At 48.9% G+C, this 17,660-nt stretch overlaps 1 protein-coding gene across 1 annotated transcript; it reads right to left on the reverse strand.

Annotated features, from left to right (window-relative positions):
• Nucleotides 1-5,531: 5,531 nt before the first annotated feature.
• LOC144175236 (tubulin beta-4B chain-like) lies at nucleotides 5,532-16,574 on the reverse strand. The gene is made up of 6 exons (XM_077704339.1): nucleotides 16,405-16,574; nucleotides 10,446-10,554; nucleotides 10,071-10,181; nucleotides 8,411-8,855; nucleotides 6,476-6,912; nucleotides 5,532-5,965 (listed from the first exon to the last, which is right to left on the reverse strand). Exons 1-6 carry the CDS (start codon nucleotides 16,459-16,461, stop codon nucleotides 5,784-5,786), a joined length of 1,341 nt encoding a protein of 446 aa, XP_077560465.1. The 5' UTR covers nucleotides 16,462-16,574; the 3' UTR covers nucleotides 5,532-5,783.
• Nucleotides 16,575-17,660: the final 1,086 nt, after the last annotated feature.

A 17,660-nucleotide genomic window follows, 5' to 3' on the forward strand; every position in this document is an offset into this window, starting at 1 on the left:
AGCTCGTACGGTTGTGAAACGTCAGGAGCAGCGCGAAACCGTTTCCGGAGAGCTGCAATGGTTTCAATGGACAACATGTTGGTCGGACATCTCCAAGTTGGGCCGACGTTCCCACCACGTTGTGGTCTGCTATCGCCCAAAGCATCCGAGTGACACAACTTGACTTCACCGGAAAACTGAGTACGAGAGGGCAATGCAAGAAAACGACGCTATGCATAACCTTTTCACGAGTGAAGTTACATGCGCTATGGACTTGAACTGAGGGGGGACACTAATACTTCCGGCTTTCTGACGGCATTCAAGAGGTTGATGGTAAGACGAATAGGCCTGTTAATTATTAAACGCAGCTGTTGGGCAAGTTGATGCATTATTATCGAAAAATAGAGCTCGACTTAGAAAACAAGACAAGAAAGTTCGAACACCGGGACAAGCGCCCATCCCATCGTTCTTTCTTATGTCGTTGTCTAAGTCGCACATTATTTTTTCGATCGGTTGAATTATCTTTTCGGACAACGGAAAAACGTTCCAGCGAGCATGAAAGAATTTGAAGAGACTGTCAGAAACATCCTGTAGTGAAGAGGCTCTGAACTATTTTACAGATCATTTGATCCAGTAAAAGTTCCTCGTCCGGGCGGATTCCGTAAAGGTCAGTACAGACTACTCCGAACAAGGTGTTATGCAGCTGCTACTCAGGATTGCCAGCTTTGGCGATTTGTCGCCAAACTGGCGGCTTTTGGGGGCTCGTGGCGACAGAATGTTTAGTGTGGCGACTTTCCGGCTCCTTTGAGAGTTGGGGGTTTTATAAATTTAGTTGCCTCGCTCAATGTTGCCTCGCTCAATAATCGCTCAATGTCTGCTAAAGGTCAACTAGTCATTTTGTTTGTTATCGATGTATACACATGTGATGTTTATTTAGTTCTTGTAAACATTGAATTGTTCACAGCGTTTTCAAGAAGGTATGCAGTACCTCATTGATACGCTTAAAAACGCGAGGGAGAAACGTACAATCCAAGAAAACGTACTATCCGGTAAGAAACGTACTACAGTCAAATCTCTATATTACGAATCACGCCGAACCGCCGGAAATAATTCCTTATTTTGAATTTTCAGTGCAATTTCAAACTTGCGGCAAAATTCCAGTGCTCATACCTTACGACTGAAAAGCACGTACAGTCTCAACGGAAAAAGACTGGCACAAGTGATTCATGATTGGAGCCGAAAAATCTCGACACGTGGCGCAATCGTTGCCCAGCGCACCGATAGCGAGAGTGGCAAGCACATTCCATTTTCTAAGAAGGGGTGGCTGGCACAAAGCAGCCCATCCTGCTGTCGGCCCATTCGAAGGCCCACATCTTGCATAAGCTCTTGTGCATTCCTTATCGACAGACATGCCTATGCACATAATTTCTTTTTTTCCCAGAGCTGCGAGCTACCTTATCTTAAGGCAGTTGACCGGCAAATATTTTCTGGACGACGCACTGTCAAAAGCAGTGGGTGGCAGTGCTTAGGTCACAGGACAGCAAGAGTTTAAAACCAGGTGTGGTTCGAATAATTTTTGTCAGAAGGACACACGACATAGTATGCCGCGAATCGACGAGGCGACAAGGGTCGAAATCTTGACCCTTCTACAAGCAGGTCGGACGAGGAGAAGCATTGCTGCGGAGGTCGGGTGCTCACTTGGAAGCGTTACACGCATTGTTCGGGCCTTTTTGGAAGGGGGTAGAATTGAAGATGCGGCACGAGGTGGACGCCCAAAGCAGACGACTGAAGAAGAGGACAGGCTGCAGTGTTGCCATCGCTGGGCGTCAGACATCCGCTAAAAAGCAATGAGAAATCCGCCAGATTCCGCTAGATCGTAAAACATATCCGCTAAATTTCCCGCTAGGGCCTATTTTATTTAAAATAACAGTGCAATTTGGTATGATAAATACCTTTATCATTCTTAAAAGCTCCCCAAAACTACGAGAGCTGAAATAATATATAAAAGAGTCTTCCAAGTAGTCTAACAGAACACTTCAGGTTTCAGTGCTGCGGTGGTCGTCATTGGTCAACCTTATAACAGAAGAGGCTAAAAGTTATAAATGTTCACACTGATGAAAAAAAAGGAAAGAAATCACAGGTCAACGAAAAACACATCGAGGTCTTCGTCGCCGCTGTCGTCGTCTGACAAATTCTCCACAGGACCACTGGTACTCGTTGAGGGACCAGAAAGGTGACTTGGTTGCACATACGTTGCAGATGTCCCGATCGCACTAACAACTGCTGCGGGAAGTTCGTAATCAAAACAACTTTTCTGGTGTCACTTCAGTCCAGCTCTTACGGCGAGGATGGAGTTTGTTGTTTCGGGCTTCGGCTTGCTCCTCATCTTGGATTTTACTATGTTAAGCTGACTAAACCTCATCTCTACTTCGGCATTTGAATACGGCAGCCCGAGCATCGACATGGCAAATCCGGCCAGCTCGGCGAACGGGTTTTCGCCGCAGGCGTCCTTATAGAAGTGAACTTCACACCAGAACGACTGCGTGGACGATATTTGATTCCACTCCAGGAGGGTGATTTTGCTCCACTGGTTTTGAATTTTTTCGATTGTCTCAGACCCGTTTTGAAACATTACGGATTTGTTTGTCTGAGATAGGCGGAGCAAGTGAACAGGAGCCCTCCTAACCCCTGAAGTTAAGCAATTTCTGCATTTTTAGAGGACACGGAAATGGTTTCTTGCAGGGCGATTTTGAATCGGTGCACTGCGTGAGGTATCCGCCAGAAATCCGCTATGTATAAAAATGGCCCGTCAAAAAATCCACTAGCCGCTAGACTAATTTTTTCCCCGTCAGAATAAAATGAAATCCGCCAGATTTAGCGGAAAATCCGCTAAATTGGCATCACTGACAGGCTGATTGCGTCCGCAGCCTATGACAACCCGTTTACTACAGCCCGGGAGATTCCACAGAAACTTGGCCTACAGGTATCTCTTACTCCCATCAGAGAACGTCTTCGCTCGTTCGGGCTCCGCAATGAGATTATCCTGCCAGAGGCCACTTTTAACGCGACATAACAAGGCTTATAGGTTGGAGTTTGCCACTAGGAATCTTTTGTGGACGATTGAGGAATGGATGAACGTTGTGTTCACGGATGAATCCACCTTCAGCAGCAAGTGGGACCAACAACCGCGTGTGTGGCGGCCGTATTGTACCCGGCAAGTCATGCAGTTTCCTGTGTACAAGTGCACAGAAGAGACATTTTTACTTTATAATTGTATTTGTGTTAGTCAATCCGTTAAGACAAAATTATGCAATGTTTACGGCAGCTGTGACAGCGCTAATTTTATTTTTTCTAGTTTTTGTATTTTTAGTAGCATTTGAGAGCTCTAACTAGTTAACATTTCATTTGAACGCTACTATGAGAATTTCCGGAAAGATTTAAGCTGCTGGGTAAAAAAAATACAGAATGTCTATTATTTTTTGTTACAGGTACGAACCAGAGTACACGCAACACGTCGCCGCTAGCGGTCGCCGGTCCGTTAATGTGTGGGGTGTCATAACCCACCGAGGGCTTGGACCACTCATCCGGATAAATAAAGCACTCACTGCAGGAGCCTATGCGGACATCCTCGAACAAGTTCTCATTCCCGTCATTCTGGATGGCCCAATTCCGGACGGGTGCTTTATTTTTCAACATGACCGGAGCCCTATTCACACCAGCAGGTATAATTACTGGCAACCTATATGCCCCCCGCCGAGAAGGATTAGGATGTACCGACTAAAAATTGGATTTTTTTTTTGTTGTAGTGCTGAACTATTCTAAGACTCTTTGGGAATGTCTCCACGAAGTGGCATCCTCAGATGCGCAGCAGAAGTCATATAAAAATGGTGGCAAACACGCCCCATGTGGCCCCACCTAGTCACTGCAAGAATTCGCGTGACGCTTATCTTATTTACATTGTTATTTTTTGTTTGATAGCGTGATAACGTTTAATTTTATAATTACTTACAAATGAAGCCCATACTGGAATCTTTCTGTAGTTCACTGTATGCCGCGATGGCGGTGCGTTGGTTGAAAAAGCATTGCGCATGCATTGCGAAACGTTTGTTTACATCAGGTCGGTCGCCTATGATGCTGTTTGCGCGCGCGTAATTGGTTTCTTTTAAGTGCGAATGCACTTCTTAAGCGAGCCTGAAGCGTCCGCCGCCGTCCGCATTCCGCCGCCGTCCGCATAGCAACAGCTGCGGGTGCGCGCGCTCCTCGTCTTCCTTGGCAACGGGGGGAGATGGGCGCGCGCTGCCTGGCCGCTGACATGGCACATACCCACGTGGGGGATTGGCCAGGAATCTCCTCGTCTTCTTTGGCAACGGGGGGAGATGGGCGCGCGCTGCCTGGCCGCTGACATGACACATACCCACGTGGGGGATTGGCCAGGAATCGGGCGTGAGAAGGGCTAATGCACCCCGCGCTGCCTGGCCGCTGATATGGCACATACCCACGTGGGGGATTGGCCAGGAATCTCCTCGTCTTCTTTGGCAACGCGGGGAGATGGGCGCGCGCTGCCTGGCCGCTGACATGGCACATACCAACGTGGGGGATTGGCCAGGAATCGGGCGTGAGAAGGGCTAATGCACCCGCTTAAAGGAGTACCGACACGAAATTTCAAAGCTGAGATCCGCTCTAGCAATCAAGTACAACGACAACACAAATAGGTGTCTGTGAATAAATGCATCTTTCTTTCTTTGTAGTTGTGTGTGTGTGTGTGTGATCTCTCTGTCGCGAACATTACCGAACCGCGCAAATTCAACTCATGCATTCGCACTTTCACATTCTTCCCCTCGGGGAAATGCGGGGAATTTTTTTCGACATAGAGCGATCTTTTAGGCTTGGAGTACACCGTGCTAGTAGCATTTGCTCGCTTTTGTCAGAATACGCCCGACATGCGCCAATTTGACATTTTCTCTTTGTCTACTTGAGTTTCCAAAACCATTTTTTTTTGGAGTTCCTTATCAATGCTGTAACACATTCTGAACCAGAATAAACTTATTTTATTCATTTTTCTCTAAAAAACCACAAAATTTGTGTTAGTGCTGCACATTTTTTTAAATCAACGGTTAATATTTTGGCTCAGAGGAAAGCCTGAGGTATTTAACACAAAATGTTTCAGCCATTTACCTGCTGAAACATTTCTGCAGAAATGTACCCCAGGCGGATAAAAAATTTGAAGATTTTTATTTTAAAAACAAATATTTCTGTATGAAATTCTGCGCACGTTTAGTAGGCGCTTATTTTACATACTCTCCAAAACTTGAAGTCGATTGGTCAAAAAGCAGCGAAGTTAGCTGGAGACGAAGTTTTTTTTTTCCTTAAATGTTCCTGGGGGAGCTTCTGGATACGAAGTACGAGACGCAAGGGGTGTTTTGAAGTCATGCGGTGTCGGTAAAACCGAAGAAGCTGCCTACACAGGCAACGGTTTTTGAATATTTTCCCTGAAAACTAGGCTATTGCAGTGGACTGCTATGGATGTTTAATGGTCACATAAATACTGACATTAGGGTGAAGTGGTGGAACAAAATTTATTTCCTCGAAGGTAAAGTGTACGCGGAGAAAAAGGCAAAAGAGGACACCAAAAAACAGAAGACAGGAAATACCAAAAAAATTAGGCCCGAAAGAACAAGGAAGAGAAGTGAAAGGAAACACACGGGTTTAAAAAAAGCAGGCACTAAAGTAGAACGCGAGGAAGAGGAAAAAAAAAACGAAGGAAACACACGGGTTAGTTAAAAGAAAGTGGAACGTGGAGGCGTTCAGGCATTGAGGTCATGCTCCGGCACGTCTTCGAACTCTCCTTCCTCGTCGGCCGTCGCCTCCTGGTACTGCTGGTACTCGGAGACAAGGTCATTCATGTTGGACTCGGCCTCGGTGAACTCCATCTCGTCCATGCCCTCTCCGGTGTACCAGTGGAGGAAGGCCTTGCGCCGGAACATGGCTGCGCAGAGAACACGGAAAAGGTGAGACGGGTCACCACAGAATCAAGGACTGAGTGCACACTCAAGTACCTCCTCCTGGGAAAAGTCCCTCCTGGGAAAAGGAACCAGAGTGAAATCTAAAGGCTACACCAATACCGCAATTGAATCCCCACGTGGTAAAAATTATTCCGGGCCCATTAATGGCACCTCGTAACACCCTGTAGCTTCCGCTCGTAAAACCTCAGAAATTGGAAGTAGCATTGGTGGAAAGCGTAGTTCCGAAGCACGCCTGGAGAACTAAATACGCGTGGATCAGTAGCATTTAGCTTATAGCAGACATTTTACCTATTACGTTACCTTTGAGAATGCTCGCCTGTACAGGCTTTGTACAAACCTGTTATGCTAAACAGTGTACACACACAAACGCTGGGTAAAATTTCCACGACGGCAAACATGCGCACTTGTCTAAGTTTCATACACCACATAGCCACGTCAAGTTCGGAAGCCATTCAAAGGAATCCAGGACGTACCAGTGAACTGCTCCGAGATGCGCTTGAAGAGCTCTTGAATGGCAGTGCTGTTGCCAATGAAGGTAGCAGACATCTTCAAGCCACGAGGCGGAATGTCGCAGACAGCTGTCTTGACGTTGTTGGGGATCCACTCCACGAAGAACGGGGAGTTTTTGTTCTGGACATTGAGCATTTGGTCGTCCACCTCCCGCATGGACATGAGGCCACGGAAGATGGCCGCCACGGTGAGGTACCGGCCGTGTCGAGGGTCGCACGCCGCCATCATGTTCTTGGCATCGAACATCTGCTGAGTGAGCTCGGGAACAGACAGCGCCCGGTACTGCTGTGCACCCCTGGCAGTCAGTGGAGCGAAGCCTGGCATGAAGAAATGGAGCCGCGGGAATGGGACCATGTTCACGGCCAGCTTGCGCAGGTCAGCGTTGAGTTGTCCAGGGAATCTGCGTGCGTTAAAGGGAACAAGGCAAAGCTGAGATACGAAGATTGAAATAAAAAAAAATGGCTCCAATCCACGCCGGGATGGGGTTAGAAAGCGACGCTGTAAACGACACCCACAACAATTGCTCATGCGGCGTCACTTTAACACACGTGGCTCTACGAAGAGTGAAATCAGATTATGCCCGCCGTTACCCGAAATTCGCAGGGCCGGCCGTGCGTCGGCACAAATAAAACGGAGAGGAGCGTCTTTGGAAGGGTGAGACAACAGAAGCTAGCCATCGTGATGTGCTAGCTCGGGGCTACACCACCGCGCGGCACAAGCGCAGACACCGAAAAAATTCGGCATGTGAGCTTAGTGATTCGCATTTATAATGATTTAGGCTTTAGGGAACTTTTACAATCGCTATTTATCAGAACGGGTTGCTCCTTTTGCACTTTAATACCTGCTAAAACACAACCAAATTGGTCTTCAAGTGCGCAAAAGGTAGCGTTTCTCTAGCGGCCAGATGTCTCTACATTTTGTTTTCCCGCCCTGCAAACCAGTCGTTAACGCATCTTTGCTGTACAACAACAAGTCCGACCGGTTACCCAGGAGGTGGTATTGAACAAGTTAATAAAGCCGTGCGTAGGAAGCGCGCAATAACGGGAACTTGCGCCAGGATGGGCCCAAAACAACCGTCGCTGAAGCAGACGCCAAAGCCGCCCCGCCGAGAGAGAGAGAGAGAGAGAGAGAGAGAGAGAGAGAGAGAGAGAGAGAGAGAGAGAGAGAGAGAGAGAGAGAGAGAGAGAGAGAGAGAGACCACTTTATTTGGAACTCTGGTTTCAGGGAGGCGGAGTGGCATTGGCCTAGAGGACCGCCGCGACGTCTAGGGCCCGAGCAGTCGCGGTCCGAGCACCTCAGAGCCTGTTCCCAGAGGGTGGGGGAGGGTAGAGGGGGGAAAGTGTCGCGTGCACGTTCGCAGAGTGAGTGCTAGAGAGTGTCCGGCACGTCACAATTAAGGGACAGTTGGGAGAGGAAAATATGTGAGGGTACGTATGCACTAATAGAGTGCGGTGGGGAAAGGAGTGCGTCTGAAGAAGACGCCACATGTGGGCACCCTCGGCGGTGAGGGAGGGGTGAGGAGGGGGAAGTTGTCTGCGAAGGAGGCGGTAATGTTCGGTGATGTCCCAGTATGCGCAGCAGTATGTGAATGGGACATCTCGGGAACGCCGTGTTCAGGTGTAAAAGAAGCGCCTGCCCGGGGTGTCAAAGCTCGGGCTTGGTGGCCGTCTCGCCGACGCGGCCGCCGGTGCGTGCAGGAACCTGCGCGCGGGGAACGATGGATAACCATTCGCCGTGCCATCTACACTGTGCTCCGTGAGCGAAAAGCGCCCTCCCCTTCCCGGTCCGCGTTGGGAGTTTCTTGTCGCGCACGCCACGAAGAAACCGTTGGCTGGTAAAGGTAGAAATCTTTGCTTTAAAAGGAAGGACTTAACCGAAGCATCAACAGGGGGACCTACCGGAGGCACGTAGTGACACCCGACATGGTGGCAGAGACGAGATGGTTCAGGTCACCGTAAGTGGGCGTGGTCAGCTTCAGCGTGCGGAAGCAGATGTCGTAGAGGGCCTCATTGTCGATGCAGAAGGTCTCATCGGTGTTCTCGATCAGCTGGTGCACCGACAGGGTGGCGTTGTAGGGCTCCACGACCGTGTCCGAGACCTTGGGAGAGGGGACAACGCTGAAGCTGTTCATGATCCTATCTGGGTACTCTTCCCGGATCTTCGAGATGATCAGGGTGCCCATGCCCGAGCCGGTTCCTCCTCCGAGGGAATGGGTGAGCTGGAAGCCCTGCAGGCAGTCGCACGCTTCGGCCTCTCTCCGCACTCGGTCGAGCACAGAGTCCACCAGCTCTGCTCCCTCAGTGTAGTGGCCCTTGGCCCAGTTGTTGCCGGCACCGCTCTGACCTGCAAGGCCGGGATGAGGAGGCTCTTCAAATGGGACGCAACAATACCAAATGTCTGCAGCTTGCACACATGAAGGACCTAGAGAGAGGACAACGTTTGTGAAGCACGGAAGAGCAGATAGCGGCTGCCTGCTCAATAAAGAACACCGTTCGAAACAAAGCCGTGCTATCACAAGATATAACAAACAACTGAGTGGGAGATGTGAAACCGGAGAGTGGAGACGTACAAGGGCTGAGGCAAAATTTGAAATTCAGGTTGATAATCGCCGACATTTCATCATTATCTGCAGGGAAAAGGCCTCTCCCATAGATCTCCAATTTTCCCGGTTCTGCGCTAACTGCGACCTATTTATCCCCGAAAACTTCTTGATCTCATCTCCCTATCTAACGTTCTTCCGCCCCCTGCCACACTTGCCTTCTCTAGGGATCCACTTAATGACCGATGGTTATCTTGCCTTTCTTAAAGTCCACTAATATGACTAACAAGTGAATGTTCCCTGACCAACTCCGCTCTCTTGTCCCTTAATGGTACACCTATCTTCCGCTCCAATGCTCGCCGAGTCGCCCTCACTTTAAGTTGAATCCATTTAGTGAGCCTCCAAGTATCTGCCACGTAAATGAGTACCGGTAAGATGCAGCTGTCATAACTTCTCTTTCAGGGACAACGGTAGGCTGCCATTCATTGTCTGAGAATGTCTGCCGTATGCACTCCACCCCATTCTTATCCTAATCTCGGCCTCATGTTTGGGATCCGGGGGTCACAACTTGGCCCAAGTAGATATATTCGCTTACCGCTTCCACTGCCTCGCCACCTATCTCAACTTGCTGTGCTGTCCCGAGGTTATTGATCATTACTTTATTTTTCTGCGTTTTAATTTCCAGGCCCACGGTTCTACTATTTGTCCAGTGCGGTAAGCATGCTTTGCAAAACGTCCCCCGAGTTACTTGGCAAGGCAACGTCATCAGAAAATCTGAGGTTACAAAAGTATTCTCCATTAACCCTTACTCCCACCTGTTCCCAATCCATGAATACCTCTTGTAAATATGCGGTGAATAACATTGGAGAGATTGTGTCTCCTTCTCTGACGCCCCTCCTACAGGTATTTTACTGCTCTCCTTATGGAGGACAATGGTAGCTGGCATCATTTAGTAGGTAGTACTTGATTTGGCCCATCTGACCAGCAATGACAGCGAGGGTAATGAGGGGAGTACTCACCGAAGACGAAGTTGTCGGGTCTGTAGAGCTGGCCATACGGTCCAGACCGGACGGAGTCCATGGTGCCGGGCTCCAAGTCCACCAGGATGGCCCGAGGCACGTATTTGCCTCCTGAAACAAGGCAACAGAGGAGCGGTCAGCTCAAAACATAAAAGCGCTCGCCACAAGCACTGCAGGGGTAAGTATTCAAAATATATGATAAATAGATCTGGTCAGGGCATTCAGTCCTTAGCAGAAGGACAGTAGATTCGAGTATGCTGGGCGCTACATTAATACCCATGATATTATGCAATTTTTATCTGTCAACATCGGGGAGCAGCGGTGGTTATCCCGCTATATAGGCTGCCCATGAGGATATTACACATGAACCTTTACCGGAGGCCTCATTGTAGTAGACGTTGAGGCGCTCGAGCTGAAGCTCCGAGTCTCCGTGGTAACTCCCAGTGTAGTCGATGCCGTGCTCGTCGGAAATAACCTCCCAGAACTGCAGATAAAGAAAATGGTGTGGGAAGAGGTTTAAGTGCACTACATAAGTGCGAAGGGGGCTCAGTTCATCAGATAAAGGCAGGGCTGAATAGTGAACAAAAAGGTGAAGTGTTACAAGGAAGTTATGCGTAATCAGACAAATTTCAACTATTTGCAGCTTTTGTAACCACTGCACGGTCTGGTAGCTGGTGAAGTAGAACAGCTTAACCAGCCGCCTGCCCAGCGGCGACAGAGTTTTAGTCTAGCGTGCGACAGTGTTTCCAGAGTACCGGGATCCGACTGGCCATGTGGGCATTCCTTACGGTAGGGTGACATACCCCTGCTACACTAGCGTCCGAATGTCACTTGACTCAATGAGAAGTTGTGCTGCTTCAGTTGGTTTTGAAATGCCATTCGGCTCAAATGACATTCGAGCCAAATGAGCACCCAGATAGCCGTTTGGGCGCTCAAATGCCATTTCTAGCGCTTTCGCGCACAACGTTCCGTCAGCATAAACAAATACATTACTGGCGTGCTTAAAACAAACAAAATATTCGTAATTGTGGGGCTTTGATTACTTCTACTTCACTTAAATGTCAAGATGTCAACCGACTTGCCTGTGTTCGATTTGTTTACCCTACCCTTCACTAACCTAGTGGATGATCCCCCCCCCCCCCGGTTTTAAACTCCCATCTTGTAAACTAAACGCCTCATCCGAAACTTGAAACATTCAAGCTACTTCAATCGAAAGCAAATTGAGCAAGAACATTGTGCGTGATTAGCTTTGAGACTAATATAAGAGATGTCGCTACGTGCACCATGGCGGCCGGAATGCGCAAACCGCAAACGCTGTGCTAAAACGTGGCTTACCGTGTTCAGCGGTAAACGAAAACTCCGGCTTCCGGTAAGTCACCTGTACAGCGCTATCTAATGAGTAGAATTGGAATCAATGTAAGCTGGAATTTTCGCCCGCGCAATTTTTCAGCAGGAAATGAGTGAAATTTGTATTACAAATAACCTACAGTACCTTGCCAAGCCCAAATTCGGAGGCGCATATTTCTACGCGGCTTGTTATTTTTTTTTTTATGTACTGTGGTACACTATTGTATGCTGGTGTCAAAACAGGGGCCCGCAGCTCCGTCAAGCTGTCCTTGAGATAGCTTTTTCTGCCGGCCTTTTCTGCCGGAATACGCTTTCATTGCGTATTCCGTACATGATGCCAATAAAGTTCATTGTTCAAAAGCACTTTGCGAGCTCAAATCTACCGACTATTTAAAGGAGTACTGACACTAAATTTCTCGCTTTCAGTTTTTATGCTGTAAAGAATACCTATTGGCCCAGCAATTACGAAAATGGAACCGAAAGCCGTCAGCCGCCAACACAGAATTATAGCCTGTTTATTGCAACCAGTTTCAAATTCGGTCGCCGCGCGGGAAAATGGTCGTTCGGAGGCCAGCCTGCAAGCGGGCCAGTCTGACGTCATGGTCTCACCCGTGACGTCAGGGACGTTCGCCGCATCGTCTGCTACGATTGCACATGGTCTGCACTCGCCCGAGCAGTCGACATGTCTGAATAGACAGACTCGGATGAGTCGCTGCCACCCGGCAGACAGAGCAACTTTATTTGGCCAGGCGATTAGACCGGCGATATCTTCGCCGTCGTCAGATTTTTAATATTACTGCGGCTCGAACCGGTGCAGACCGTGATAGCAACAGCTTGTCGCCACTCTTATAATCAATCTGATCGCGAGAAAGTAGATGTTAGTGTGGTGAAAAATTGTGCTAAGGGTTGTTATCAACGCTGAATTTAAAAGCGGCGTTCAGATATTTGCCGCGATGGTAAGCCTACGTTGACCGGAAGCGGAGGTTCGGCGCTCCGACCCAGCACTGCCGGCACCGCGGTGCGGCCGAAAGATGGCGCCACCTGCGCGCTAGAATCAAAACCACGACCGGATGTGTGATCAAAACAGGCCACGACAGATGTCTTGGTCACCGATCGCTGAAACGGCAGTTATCGCCTAAATAAAGCTCAGTATGCGAAAAAGTGGATGATAGTGTGGCGAAAAGTTGTGTAAGGGATGGTCATTCGTAGTTTTAGAGATACCGGCGATCACATATTCGCAACGATACATCCTCCCTGTTCTGTGACGATACTAAGCCTGAAGTTCCTAACACCCAGGCTGACCCAAGCAACGCCGAGCCCGCTGGCTTGGGAGACAGTTCTTGCGGCTGCCGCCCCGCACGAACTCAGTCCACGTTTAGCGCTGCATGTCGTCGCGTGGAAAATAATGCATCTTGGCGTCGTCGTCGATTTGCTCGGACAGGCTTCCACGAGCAGTACTTCGCATTCCGCGAGCTTGCCATAGCACACATTGGGCGAACTCGGCGACGCGCACCGCCGCGGGGCGCGTCGACATCGCGCACCGCGCAGTTTTCGCCACCAGTGCAAGGGAACAACACCATGCGCCGGCCACGAACTGAAGAGCAAAGACGTAGAACACGCAAAGTGCGCAAAGTTTACAAGCATTGCTCGCACAGTTACACCCGTACGTCTCCTGCCCAAACGAATACCACCGACAACAGCAGCGCAGGATATCGTTTCCGGTTCCGAAAACGACTATATGACGTCACCCTGAACCGGCCAGACACGCCGGCCGATGTTTCGTCACGCCGAAAGCGATTTCGCTAGTGCTGCCGATTTGTGGAAGCTCGCGGCCGGTACAATCAAAATCGATTTTAGATGAGATTGCGGCCTCCGATCGCTGCAAAAATTTCTGTGAGGCATCTATACAAACTAATGAAGCCAATTATATCATTATTTAGGCGTAAAAATTTGGTGTCAGTACTCCTTTAAGGCAGGCGAGGCTTAGCACGAGTATAGGGAAGGTCATTTCGCTCGCCCGTCTGAGAAACGTAATTGTCAAGCTCCTGCGCATTATTGAGCAAGAAAAAAATTACGGTGTTATAACGATTACAGGTGAAACTTTCGGGAAATCTGCATTATTGTGGAATTCGGTATACGTTTTGATATTTCCCGTAACTCTTGTATTTGTTTTTTTCTTTCAAAATTTCGTTCAACTAATTGTCTCTATTTACGTTATTCTAACGATTACATTTAGAACTCTGGCGAAATCTGCATTCTTGTGGGTATGCAGGGCGTTACACGTTCTTGGCTGTGAAAGTACTCAGCAAATAATGCTACGCATTAAAACGCGTAAACATCAACGAAGAATAATTTGATTGGCTGTACCGCCGCCTTTGCCGAAATCAAGACGTGAGGGTACAAGTCGTCTGCTCAGGAAGGTCGCTATCAACGGTAACGCATGTGACGGTAAGTTACCGTTCGCGAGAACTTCACGCGCACGCGCAGACGCCTCCCGCACGCACGGTTGACGGTAACGTAAACGCGGTAACGGTACGCTTAAACTCTACTGCCAGCAGTGCTGATCACTATGCTGTACAGCTGAGATCCTTGACATTCCCTTGCGCCACCCGACGATACGTGGGGGGCGATTTACATGTGGTAGGAATACAGGCAACGACGGTTTGAAGGGTGCACAGCTGTAGAAAACATGCCTGAACAGTCAAGATCGCGAAGCACTTACCCGAAATAAAAATTAGCAGTGGCTCGCTCGGCTATGCCAGGATATACGTAGCGTGAGCCAAGGTTCAGCTGGTTATTCTTAGCTTTCCTGGTTGTCTAGGATTAGCTTGAGTATCATGCTTACTGCTGCTTCGATGACACACGCACGGTATACGCATTATGTGACACACGTATCTTTATCAAGCGGCTCCGGCGCAGCGTCACCAATCTCCCCAGAGCTAAGCTGGTGCTACAGGCGCACGCCGATGTTGCTGTGACGCACGAGCCATCGGTTCGATACCCACCCACGATCTTCAAGTGGACCGGGCCGCCACGTGCGGAACGGAAGTCGGCGAAGACGCTGGGCGTGTGGGGTGTGTGAGAGACGCCGGGCAACGAGCAACGTTTTGTGCGGCGTGTGACGTCACTACCTCCTCGTGCATGCCCAGCACGGCTATCCAGGAGCCACGCGAAACTCAACCTCGGCCAGTGTAGCTCACGCTACAAAAAGCAGCAAGAGCAGTGATAAAATAGAAAGTCTGACAAAGACGTTAGCTGTAAGCGCACGTCCGAGCTTGATTGATTATGAGGCTTGACGCACCGACGCTGCACAGGCGCGATGAGGTGCACGGTAGTGGAGGGCTCGGGAGTAATTCTGACCACCTCGGCCTCTTTACGGTGCGCCGAAATCTAGAACACGCGGGCACTCACGGGGGATCGCAATATTCTTCCAACACGGCATGCTGGTTCCAGTAGTGCAAAAACAGATGTTAAATAACGCATGCGCAAAAGGTTCGCAGCCCGCCTGCTTACGTGGTTCGAAATAATTACGCTACAAACGTCGAGGGTGTCAATGAAGCACGCTATAGCTGCACGCAGTGAATAATACCGCCTGCGCACAGCACCGAGGTGGGTATCAACGCTGAGAAAAGCATTTTTCCGCCAAAATATTTACTTGGATCCAGTTTGCAAAAGAAATAATAAACATTGCAATTTCCTTAAGTTCGGGCAACAGGCACGTTGTGCTTGTAAAAAGTACGCAATCTCGGATATAAAATAACCAAAGCAAAATGTCGAATCGCGGAGCTCGGTAGAAAGAAGTCCAGTTAAACAGCAGGAGAAAAAATACTGCTTGGGCGCAGACAAGCCAAGAATAAAAACTGCGCTGCAAAAATTAGAAGTTCACCGGTTTATCTAAACGAAACAGGTTTAGCTTGCGAAAACTAAAAAAAGTATTTCAGCTCACCAAGGAAAATCACTGTTGGAAGACCGCAGACGGTACGGCCATTATTGGCCCACTAGAATGAGGAGCCGTCGACGCACTTCGCAGTTAATATAAACAGTCACTAAATTCGGCGTGAACAATCGTACCAGCACTGCCACACAGTCACAACGGCAGCCTCAATGCTTGCACTACAGCGTGAAGGTAGCCACCGTAGCGAAGCTGTGCAACACACTAAAAAAAATTAGTAATTAACGCGACCCAGCGGCAGTAGCCGAAGACAAAAAAAAAAAAAAAAAGAAACGCGATCCCGAAAAACGTTGATCCGCTTTAAAGAATCGGAATATATAGCGAGTCCTTGTAGGCACCAAGCCAAGCCGAGTAGCGAACCAAGCCCAGCAGCTGAGCGTTTTTTAAGTTTTGTGCGGTAATGAGAATGGAACACCGCAAACCGAAGCTCTCTCGCGAGACGATAAGGAATGCGGGAAGCGGCACTGAAAATGGAAAATAAGACAAGCATTCTTGAGGAAACAACAGGGAAGGCAAGCTGCCTCCACACTCTGAAAAGGAGGTCAACGAAGACACGGCCGAGTCGCGACAATTCGAACGGCTCACAAACGTCGACTTGCGCGTCCGAACCACTGGGATTTAAAGTGGAAAAGCAAGCGCAAATAAAATAACCGGGAGGGCAGCAATTTGAATAAAAATGCTGCGCGTTACCAAACACGGGCAAAGCCCGCAGCAAAACTTCGCCCCTGTCCCAGCCGCGATATGGCTTTCATGGCAACTATCCCATTGGGGTCATCGCTCCGGCATCGTGAACGGGCGTGGCTAACTACATCGTCCCCTACTCGGAACGTGTGGCAGGAAAATCAGCGTAAATGCGCGCCTGATTACAGCGATCGGGCAAAAAGAAGAACACACATTGAACTAGGGCGCGAGAAATTACAGCTGATGGCTGCGAAAATGACGTGGCCACGGCGGCTGATTTCACGTTCGGTTAGGCCTAGCAGCCCCGCCTTGCGCAGACTTCACAAAATGCGGCACGAAATAAAGCTGTCTTACCTTAGCTCCTATTTGGTTGCCGCACTGGCCGGCCTGGATATGAACGATTTCGCGCATGCTGGAACCGGCCGGGAGCTTCACACCGAAGGAGGACCACAAAGACTGGCAGTGACGAGCCCGCGCCAGGCAACAGCTTACGGTGCGAGAGCAACGGCCAGAATGACTGACGGGACAAGGTGGGGTATGCTTTTCACATTCGACACGCGCGTCCGCAGCCAATCGGGACGAGCCTCTCCCAACGCTCTGATTGGCGAGTTTGGTGGCGTGACTATTGCTGTCGAATTTGTTCGACTTGATGACGATGATCGTGGTGGTGTTGCCTTCGAAGTGGTTGGCACAATGCTGACACTGAACGAGCGCGTCCTCTTCCTCCAGCGGCATGCGGCGCATATCCACGTAGGGGGATTTGCCCGTTGTGGCTGATGCTCACACAGTTCTCAAGGGAGCAACATGCTTACTACAGTATGTATGTTTGTATGCAGGCATGTATGTATGTATGTATGTATGTATGTATGTATGTATGTATGTATGTATGTATGTATGTATGTATGTATGTATGTATGTATGCATGCATGTATGTATGTATGAATGTATGTATGTATGCATGCACGTATGTATGTATGTATGTATGTATGTATGTATGTATGTATGTATGTATGTATTGTAAAGGAGATAGTCGGCGTTTCATTAGAAGGCTGGACTTGTTTATTGATGAACGAGGTATCAACGCAGACGGGGTGAGCCGAAGCGACCAGCTTTTCGCGAGGCTGACACTGAACGAGCGCGTCCTCTTCCTCCAGCGGCATGCGGCGCATATCCACGTAGGGGGATTTGCCCGTTCTGGCTGGTGCTCATCACAGTTCTCAAGGGAGCAACATGCTTACTACAGTATGTATGTTTGTATGCAGGCATGTATGTATGTATGTATGTATGTATGTATGTATGTATGTATGTATGTATGTATGTATGTATGTATGTATGTATGTATGTATGTATGTATGTATGTATGTATGTATGTATGCATGTATGTATGTATGTATGTATGAATGTATGTATGTATGCATGCACGTATATATGTATGTATGTATGTATGTATTGTAAAGGAGATAGTCGGCGTTTCATTGGAAGGCTGGACTTGTTTATTGATGAACGAGGTATCAACGCAGACGGGGTGAGCCGAAGCGACCAGCTTTTCGCGAGGCTGACACTGAACGAGCGCGTCCTCTTCCTCCAGCGGCATGCGGCGCATATCCACG

The sequence above is a fragment of the Haemaphysalis longicornis genome, unplaced genomic scaffold (assembly GCF_048455015.1).
Source record: "Haemaphysalis longicornis isolate Haplotype H1 unplaced genomic scaffold, Haemaphysalis longicornis Haplotype H1 scaffold_1, whole genome shotgun sequence".
NCBI classification, from domain to species: domain Eukaryota; kingdom Metazoa; phylum Arthropoda; class Arachnida; order Ixodida; family Ixodidae; genus Haemaphysalis; species Haemaphysalis longicornis.